The sequence below is a fragment of the Wolffia australiana genome, chromosome 3 (genome assembly GCF_029677425.1).
Source record: "Wolffia australiana isolate 7733 chromosome 3, ASM2967742v1".
In the NCBI taxonomy this organism is placed as follows: domain Eukaryota; kingdom Viridiplantae; phylum Streptophyta; class Magnoliopsida; order Alismatales; family Araceae; genus Wolffia; species Wolffia australiana.
Genome location: NC_135837.1, coordinates 18,867,358 through 18,875,970, shown reverse-complemented (window position 1 = coordinate 18,875,970; position 8,613 = coordinate 18,867,358). Strand labels below are relative to the sequence as shown.

Genomic DNA, 8,613 nt, shown 5'->3' with positions numbered 1-8,613 from the left:
CGCCAAAGAGGCGAAAGTCCAGTCTTCGAGTAATCCTTTTACGATCTCTACTCCGCGACGCAGCAGACCGCATTTTGACTTTCCGATGGTGAAAAAGCAGTGGGACCCACGGTATATTATTAATAAATTAAACATTCGTCCGGTGAAAATATCTACTAGGTTTGGCCCGGGGTATCGGGTCACGGCCCATCGGCTTAGGATCCGGGATCGGATTCGATTTGATCGGACGGCTAGGATCGAATGAGAGAGGAGGAAGGCGGTACAATGCCACGTCGACCCCCACCCATCTCGTGCCAGCCAGAAAGAGGCCGACGAAGCGGTTCACTCAACCCGCCCCTTTCTTTTCTAACTTCTTCAACAAACCTTCCCTTATAAGCCTCGCTCTCTCTCTCTCTGAAGAAGAAGAAGAAGAACGGCTGTTCTAGCGCTCGCCGTATGCTCTTGGTTCTTGGCGCTGTGTAAAGTTCTCTGGTGTTCTTAATCTAGTCTGTCATCTAGGGGTTCTATGCCCGTTCGGTATTGCAGAGAGCGGTAGAACGGATCTGGAATTATCGGCTTTTTTTTTTTCGTCCTGACGTTGATACAATTCCACTGGATTTTTTCACATCTTTTCGGAAGAGATCCGGTTCTTTATCTCGGTGAACCGAGGAGATTGTTTCTCGTGACGTTCCTGGGAACCAGTCATTCGGGGATCAAATCGTGGGGGAATACCTTCTCGAACGTTTGTTAGATCGCTGAAATTTGGTAATCGTAAATCTAGCTCTGTGACCTGCTCCATTGTTCCGTTGGAGAGGATATTGATTTCGAGCATTATTCAGTGCTGCTCCCTCGTCGGCCCATGATGGTCGATTCAGCAGAGAAGAGTTCTGTGATTAAAATGTTGCCTCTGAAGGATCGCCTGGAAGACGGTGAATATACGACCGGATCTTGGAATAGGTGAAGACTTCGAAACTTTCGCTCATTACTGATTTGGTTGTCTAATGATTGGTTGATCCCCCTATCATTTGTTCGACACTGCTTTTTAATTTTCCTTTCATCTCCGTGACCATGTACTTTGGGTTGTTGTGCTACTTGTAATTGCAGTAAATCTGATATCTATGAGTACTTTAATGACATCTTTGACGGAAATCAATAATGAGTATTTTATATTATTATTATGATGGTTATATAAATAGATGTCAGATTTAAGGTTATTTAGTGTTCTTATTCCCACGTTCATTTAGGGTTATTTTCCGCGCAGATATGCAAAAATAACAGTATTATTCATTTCCCGTTAAAAAATAACTGTATTTCCTATGAACATGGAAATTTCTAATTGTAAAACGATCGTTGCTGAGGCATAATTTGTATTGCTTGGTTTTCCGCCAAATCTTTATCGAAATTGCCGTTTCTTCCGAAATCATGTTCAGTGTCTTTGGGAACTTAGCAGTGTGAAGTTGGCTGAAAATATCAATTTCTTACGACTAATAATTTATGAGAATGGCAGTGAGGACGGAAAACTGTGTTGCGGATACTCAAGCTTCAGAGGAAAGAGAGCCAGTATGGAGGACTTCTTTGATGTAAAGATTCTTGAGGTTAATGGACAGACAGTTTCTCTGTTTGGAGTATATGATGGTCTGTTTTTCAAGTCAAGAATCACCTTTTCTGATCATTAAATTATTCGTTACTCGTCTTAATTAATGATTTTTTGCTGCAGGCCACGGTGGTGCACACGCTGCCAAATACTTAAAGGAACACTTGTTTGAGAATCTTATCGGGCATCCACAGTTCATTTCAGACACAAAATTGGCCATAAGTATGGACCATTATCTTCAATATACTTTGTATACCCATTTAACCCTGGTTGATCTTTAAAACACTACCATCTCGAATTTTTTCTCTGTTTGAAACTAGGTGAAACATACAAAAAGACTGATTCGGACTTCTTGGAATCGGAAAGGAATACCCTCAGAGATGATGGTTCTACAGCTTCAACTGCAGTTCTAGTGGGCAGTTGTTTATACGTTGCTAATGTTGGGGATTCACGTGCTGTGATTTCGAAAGCAGGCAAAGGTATTGTCTCTTTTTTTTGTCTGTCTCATCGTACAAATGACTTTCTAGAATAGTAGTGTCGTTTTCAGCAATTCTTAGAGTACCATATCTCAGATATTTCTGTGATTGCGGAGATAGAGTTACTTCTCAATAAAAACTATATCTCAGCTGTTCCAGAAATTGAAATTTCGCCATTGGAATACTTTGATCTCTTTAATGCCCTTTTCGTACTAAGATTAATCTGAAACACAAGTAGCTCCTCAATTACAGGGGATATGCTTCAATTGATCCGTCTAGTTGGGTATAGGAATACTTTGGTCATCACACACCCTCTGGTTTTTTGACCCAACTAGTTAAGCGAAATAGTAAATTAGAATAATATTAGGCATGCCATCTGTCTATCAACCATCAACATCATTGTTACATTTCGCACTGGTGATGCCTTTTGCGATGTCATTTCCTGACATCGGCCTTGATGATGATGACGGGTCACAGACAAGTGACAATGATGCTGTTGAGGGATCTGGAAACCATTATTGAGGACTTTTAATTTGCATTCATCAAATGATCTCTCTATGCTTCTTTCTCTCTGTGGCCTGCACGGATGGAAAGTCACGGATGACAGAGTTCTACGTCCAGGAATCTAGAGTCAACTGTCAAGCAACTGAATCAATTCGGAGCCCTCAGCTTCTTTAGGAATTCAATAAAAAACAACTCTATTTTTCTAATTCAAAATGTGCTGGTAACTATGGACAATGAAGACCAATAACAATGAGTATCGTCTGGGGGGAAAAGATGATGGCTACAGCAATGTGCCTAACGACTGTTTTATGATACCAAAAATGGGAAGTACAGCATCATGCTTGAAGAGGAAAAGTATTGCCCTTGCTATCAGCTATAGCTTTTAGCACAATCGTTTAGTGCTAGAATCTAACACGGTATCTTATAAAGGCATTGCATCTTACCAGTACCAATGCACTGGATCTGTTGATGTTGGTGTTTTTGGTGTAGTTGCCCTTTGATATGAACCATGATGTAGGCTCATATCAGGAATTGGGCTTGACGAGGAGAGGTTCCCGGGGTAGAGAGGAGAAAAAGGAAAGGTCCAACGGGTGAGTCAGGGATCAACCGGGGTTGAGCTGCTGGTAGACGTGGTGAGGGTACTTGGACATGGAGAGGAGAAATTAGTGATTTATTCCTTCTTGGCTACCCTCTTATAGGGAAGAAAATACAAAATGACCTCACCATCCATATATTAAGGGATAGGTATGGTAGGGGACTAAACTGGGATACAAAAATGGCCTCAGTCAAAGGGGCGCCGGCATTCTGGCAGGGCCTAAGACAGATTTCCCCAGAGTGTGAAACTTTTTTTCAGCCAGGCTAGGTGAGGGTTTGATATTTCAGTATTGGTTGAATGCTTGGTCGCCATGTGGCCCATTACAAGAGGCATTCCCAAGGCTATTTATGATGGCCTGGTGTCCAAATGCTACGATGGGGGACTGCTGGGTCTGCACATGGTGCCGGCGGATCACTGTTGGACCAGAGGGTGGCAGAACTTTTGACCATGCAGCAAGCCTTGAGTCAATGGACTCCAAGATCTGGGGAACAAGACATCTGGGAATGGGCTAGTGCTCCGTTTTCCTTCAGAAAGGCATATGAGAGCATCTGAGAGGGATCAGAGGAGCAAACGACTACACAGGCATGCTGACCTACATGGCATCAAAAAATTTCGTTGAAAGTAAAGATCTGTGGGTGGCTCTTATTGCGCAGAAGTTCGGTAACACAGGCCTTTCATCAGAGGATGTACCCAGATACATCAGCAGAGTGCACACTATGCTGAAGAGGAGAGGACTACAACCATCTATTCTTCGAGTGCCCCTTCGCCTGCCTGATCTGGCCCACCCAAGCGCCTCGGCTGGAAGGTGTGACATTGGCAGAGACAATTTGGGAGTCTTATGCAGAGGAAGGGTCTAGGAGGGAGGAGGGCCGTGCATTTGCAGTGCTGTGGGCAATATGGCTCTATCAAAATGAGGTGGTGTTCAAGGGGAGGCAGGCTTACCCATGAAGCAGCGACTTGGTTTCCCTGAGTTATATTTGGAGAGGGGAGAGACTGACCTTGTGCAGGTAGTGTTTTAGGGATCTACAGGTGTAAGCTTGGTGATCACTGCTTTGCCAGGTGATTACCTTTTTAATTAATCTTTCAAAAAAATGTAATGACCAAATTACTAAAATGCCCTTGTGGACTAACATGACGAGACCATCCCTAGATAGGTTGAGGATCCACGAGCAGCTTCTGATGGGTCTGCAGGCAGCTCGTGGTCTGGTGCATCAGGGGCGTGCAGTAAATATGCGGGTGACTCGCCACAGGTCCTTGGGCGACTGTTGGGCTGGTATGCAGATGGCTCGCAGACATATGCGGGCATCTCGATGTGTACTGGGGGGTCTATGGGCCAGCCGACCCGCACTTATCCTGCTGGCCATTCATCTCCAGACATATTGGTTGCAGTGACCTAGAGGACCCCTGGCTCCCTTGCAGGGCTGTGGCGCCCACTATGATGGCATCCCCATCATCAGCTGGATCGGTGGGGGGATGTGCCTGAGGGAGTGGCAAGGAATCGAACGGCGGAGGAGGCAGCACTGGAGGAGGTTCTTGAGGGAGTGGCATGACTCACAGTAGAGGAGGCACCAAAGGAGGTTCTTGAGGGAGTGAAGGGATGCAAGGTGGAGGAGGCAGCACCGGAGGAGGTTCTTGAGAGAGTGGCGGTAAGAAAGGTGGATGCTCCCGAGGGGTTGGCTGGTGCAAGGGCACCAGAAGGAGGCAGTGCATTTCTTTGTTGGAGAATGAAACAAGCATGGTCAGGTCAAGGAAAGGTGTGACCTGCGCAGAGCAGGAAGGAGGCGCCCTGTTGAGGGACGGCATCAGCCGGGCAGCATGCTGCTGCTGGTGAAGGAGGGTGTCATGGCTTTGGTGATTGGATAGAGGATGCACTCCTTCTCCAATGTAGTGTTCATAGCAGCGGCGATGGAAGGCATGGTGGTGGCTCTGATACCATTGATAAGAACCATGATGTAGGCTCGTATTAGGGAAGAGGGCTAGACGAGGAGGAGAAGTTCACAGCGTAGAGAGGAGAGAAGGCAATGATCCAAGGAGAAGTTGAACGGATGAAGCAGTTATCAATCAGGGACAAGCCACCTGAAGATGCGATGAGGTGGGGACGATCACGAGGGATGGGGATCAAAAAGAGTGAGAGAGGGGACTTTGACATGAAGAGGAGAGACAAATGACTTACTTCATCCTTCTTGGCTGGCTTCTAAAGGAAGGTCATCCCTATTTAAAGAAAATATGTAACGACCAAATGACTAAAATGCCCTTGTGGGATAGAGACTAACCCTAAATAGGTTGAGGATCGTATCACCCTTCTTTTCTTCCCCTTGACAGTAATTACCTATCTTATTCTTTTCTGTTGATTATTTGACAAAAATTGCCTCTGTTGAAATAATTATGTCTACTATTTTCTTGAAGTCAGTAATTTCTCATCCCGTTAGATACCTAGGTTGAACCCATTGTTACGAAGGTACCTGCTGAAGGAAAGTACATTTTAAGACTGTCACGTATTTTTTGAAGGGCCTTGGCCCATCAAGCTTCATTTCCTGAAACTTTATAAAAGCTGAATTTCGTTATGTATGGTACACAACCTTCATTTGTTTGTCCCTTGCCTTGTTCTTTCTCTGTGTATCCTACTACTCCAAATGATTTCACCCGTCTGTCAGATGGTTTCTCATCTGCCTGTCGACGATAACTTGTTAATGTCCGACCCACTCATTAACTTGATGAACTTTGTGTAACCACTTTAACAAGATTCATTCGCTAAAAACTAGCTCAATTGAGACAAACTTTTATCGTTTCCGACTCTTTATTTACAGCAGTAACCTAAGCATCCGACATTATATTTTTTTCTGACCCATTTCCCCGCTTTACGAATGTCTAGCCATAGCACTCTCAGACGACCACAAACCAAACAGAAGCGACGAACGCAAGAGAATCGAAGATGCCGGCGGAATTGTCATGTGGGCCGGTAAACTCGCCATTCTCTCCACTTCATGTCCTGAAATAAACCTCAAAACGCCAAGAGAACTTCTGATCTTGTCGAAGCGGTTCCTCCATCCAACGATCATTCATAACCGTGTAGGTACGTGGAGGGTGGGCGGTGTCCTGGCGATGTCCCGTGCGTTCGGCAACCGCTTGCTGAAACAATTCGTAGTGGCCGAGCCCGAGATACAGGTCTCAACTTTCTTCTTTTCTTCTTTTCTTCTCCCCGGAATTCATTCATTTCCGTTTGTTCTATTCCTGAAAAATCATATTCAGGAGCAAGAGATCAGCGACGACCTGGAGTTTCTGGTTCTCGCCAGCGATGGCTTGTGGGACGTGGTGGCCAACGAGGTAACTCGTCGGAATTTAAAGAGAAAGAGGGATTGATTGATAAATCGAAGAGTTTGATAGAGACGGCGGATCTTTCGACTTTGTTTCTGGCCAGGATGCGATTCTGTTGGCGCGCGGAGAGGAGAATCCGGAAGCGGCGGCGCGTAGGCTAACGGAGACGGCCTTCGCGCGCGGCAGCGCCGACAACATCACCTGCATCGTCGTCAGATTCCACCACCGCGCCGCCGCCGACCCGCCGCCGCCTCTCGACTAGCCAGGCACTCGCTTATTTCATCCTCTCCCCGTATTTCTCCGGATATTTGATTTTATCACTCCATTTTTAACTCTCCGGCTCCCGTGTTCTTATTAATTAATTAATTGCCGCGCGAGGCCCCCACTTGGCCCCCCCCCTCCCCGGCGTCGTTGACCGTTGACTTTCGTGGGGCGGTTGCGGGTGGCAGTTTCGTGAATTCTTGCACGCCGGCGGCGGGTCGTGAAAATAAATGGGCTGATTGGTCGCGGGACGCGGAGGGGGAGAAGGAAGGAAGTCGAGAGATTATTCAAGGGGAAGGGCGATCTGATGTGGTGGGCGAGAGAGGATTCGGATGGTGTCGGGCTGCGAGGCGAGGATCGAGGAGCGCTTAATTCGGATCGTATAAAAAGGCACCATTCCCACCGGCCCCGCGAGAACCAGTGCAGTTCCTCCGTCTTCAAGCGCATCAAAGCCCCCGTCAATCTGGTATCTGTTTCGATCTTTCTCCTTTTTTTTTTGTTCTTGTTCTTCAAAGAGGAATGGAATTTTTGTCTGATGTTTGGCCGCAATGTTCTTCCCGGAATAGGTGTGGTCGGTGGTGCGGCGATTCGACCAGCCGCAGCGGTACAAGCCCTTCATTAGCCGCTGCGTTATCAAAGGCGATGTCGGGATCGGAACCGTTCGAGAAGTCGACATGAAATCCGGCCTTCCCGCGACGACCAGCACCGAGCGATTGGAGTGCCTCGACGAAGACGAACACGTCCTCGGAATCGAGATCCTCGGCGGCGACCACCGCTTGACGGTACGTTTTTTTTTTTTTTTTCGAGAATTTTTCGCCCTTGATTGGTCGATTTTGATCGGGGTTGTTCCTTCTTCAGAACTACAAGTCGGTGATTTCGCTTCATCCTGAAGTGATCGACGGCAGCCCGGGAACTTTAGTGGTGGAATCGTTCGTGGTGGACGTTCCTGAAGGGAATACCAAGGACGAGACTTGTTTCTTCGTGGAGGCGTTCATCAAGTGCAACCACAAGTCTCTGGCGGAACTCTGCGAGCGTCCCTCTTCTCAGGGCCTCCACGACAACTCCATCCTCACCCAGGCCAGAGTCTAAATCTCTCTTTTTCTTTCTTTCTTTGTATGTTTTTCGTTCTCTGTCTCTGTTCATCCGTCGTCTTCGGTCTCCGGAGGGGCCTGTAAATTACCCGGCAAGGGAAGTGTGATTTCGCCTGGATTTTCAACCTCTTTTGATCCTTGTAATGGGCGTTGGATCCGATGCTACATGAAAGATGTGATCTTTGGCCTGAAATGGACGTGCCCATGTTTTTTTTTTGGATGGGGCAAGTGCGTAAGTGCTTCCGTCAGTCTGAGGATGAGAGACGGAGATGGGGTGGCGACTTACCGAGAGGAGGAAGAATAAGTGCACCCCATTTGACAAGGGGATAATGATTTGCTATCAGAGTGTGCGATTGGAGCGAGGGATAACGATAAAGACAAGGCGCAGAAGGCAATGAAATCGCGCCACTAGAGTTTGTACAGATGGAGAAGATGACATGACAGCTCATCCAAATGCCTCAATTTCGTTGGTAGAATCCTTTTTTTCTGACATTTTCTGAAACCCTGACCAGACGATAAAGAATTTTGTTGAGAATTTCATTTTACTAAAACCGACTTTTCCTTCAATAAGTTGCATTTTAAATGGCTGATGAGTTGCCGATGTTTAAATGTTCTCTCGTCCAGAAAGCATACTGTGATATCATAGAAATATATGAATTGCCCACTCTTAAAAAACTCTAGTCTTTGCGGCAACTCTATATTTTAATATCTTCGGACTAGATCTCCCTTGGCACTCGGAGTCTGTCGGCAATGTTATTATGCAAAGGTTTTTTTCTCCTTGAAGCGTCTTTAGAGACA

General features: G+C 46.3%; 2 protein-coding genes and 1 long non-coding RNA gene across 5 annotated transcripts; 2 read left to right on the top strand and 1 right to left on the bottom strand.

The window, feature by feature from the left end:
- Positions 1 to 313: 313 nt before the first annotated feature.
- LOC144701217 (Protein phosphatase 2C family protein) lies at positions 314 to 6,800 on the top strand. Of its 3 annotated transcripts, none has more exons than XM_078572962.1 (8): positions 314 to 744; positions 819 to 936; positions 1,487 to 1,614; positions 1,697 to 1,795; positions 1,894 to 2,052; positions 6,021 to 6,313; positions 6,398 to 6,472; positions 6,567 to 6,800. In XM_078572962.1, exons 2-8 carry the CDS (start codon positions 839 to 841, stop codon positions 6,723 to 6,725), a joined length of 1,011 nt encoding a protein of 336 aa, XP_078429088.1. In that variant the 5' UTR covers positions 314 to 744; positions 819 to 838; the 3' UTR covers positions 6,726 to 6,800. The 3 variants fall into 3 exon arrangements, with proteins under 3 accessions (XP_078429088.1, XP_078429087.1, XP_078429089.1); XM_078572963.1 differs by having other exon boundaries at positions 319 to 936; positions 6,021 to 6,107; positions 6,222 to 6,313; XM_078572961.1 differs by having other exon boundaries at positions 315 to 936.
- LOC144701219 (uncharacterized) lies at positions 6,072 to 6,675 on the bottom strand. Its single transcript, XR_013580946.1, has 2 exons — positions 6,537 to 6,675; positions 6,072 to 6,379 (listed from the first exon to the last, which is right to left on the bottom strand). It is a non-coding gene; the product is annotated as an uncharacterized LOC144701219 (long non-coding RNA).
- Positions 6,801 to 6,895: 95 nt separating the features above from the next.
- RCAR3 (regulatory components of ABA receptor 3) lies at positions 6,896 to 8,008 on the top strand. Its single transcript, XM_078572964.1, has 3 exons — positions 6,896 to 7,190; positions 7,291 to 7,506; positions 7,583 to 8,008. The coding sequence occupies exons 1-3, from the start codon at positions 7,032 to 7,034 to the stop codon at positions 7,811 to 7,813; spliced, it is 606 nt and encodes a 201-aa protein (XP_078429090.1). The 5' UTR covers positions 6,896 to 7,031; the 3' UTR covers positions 7,814 to 8,008.
- Positions 8,009 to 8,613: the final 605 nt, after the last annotated feature.

Bases quoted from the DNA above. Each gene is read 5' to 3' on its own strand.
- LOC144701217 (XM_078572962.1), top strand. From the start codon at position 839: ATGATGGTCGATTCAGCAGAGAAGAGTTCTGTGATTAAAATGTTGCCT. The intron at 6,314-6,397 runs GTCTCAACTTTC...AATCATATTCAG, and splicing joins TGGCCGAGCCCGAGATACAG to GAGCAAGAGATCAGCGACGA. The intron at 6,473-6,566 runs GTAACTCGTCGG...GTTTCTGGCCAG, and splicing joins GGGACGTGGTGGCCAACGAG to GATGCGATTCTGTTGGCGCG.
- RCAR3 (XM_078572964.1), top strand. From the start codon at position 7,032: ATGTGGTGGGCGAGAGAGGATTCGGATGGTGTCGGGCTGCGAGGCGAG. The intron at 7,191-7,290 runs GTATCTGTTTCG...TTCCCGGAATAG, and splicing joins TCAAAGCCCCCGTCAATCTG to GTGTGGTCGGTGGTGCGGCG. The intron at 7,507-7,582 runs GTACGTTTTTTT...TTCCTTCTTCAG, and splicing joins GCGGCGACCACCGCTTGACG to AACTACAAGTCGGTGATTTC.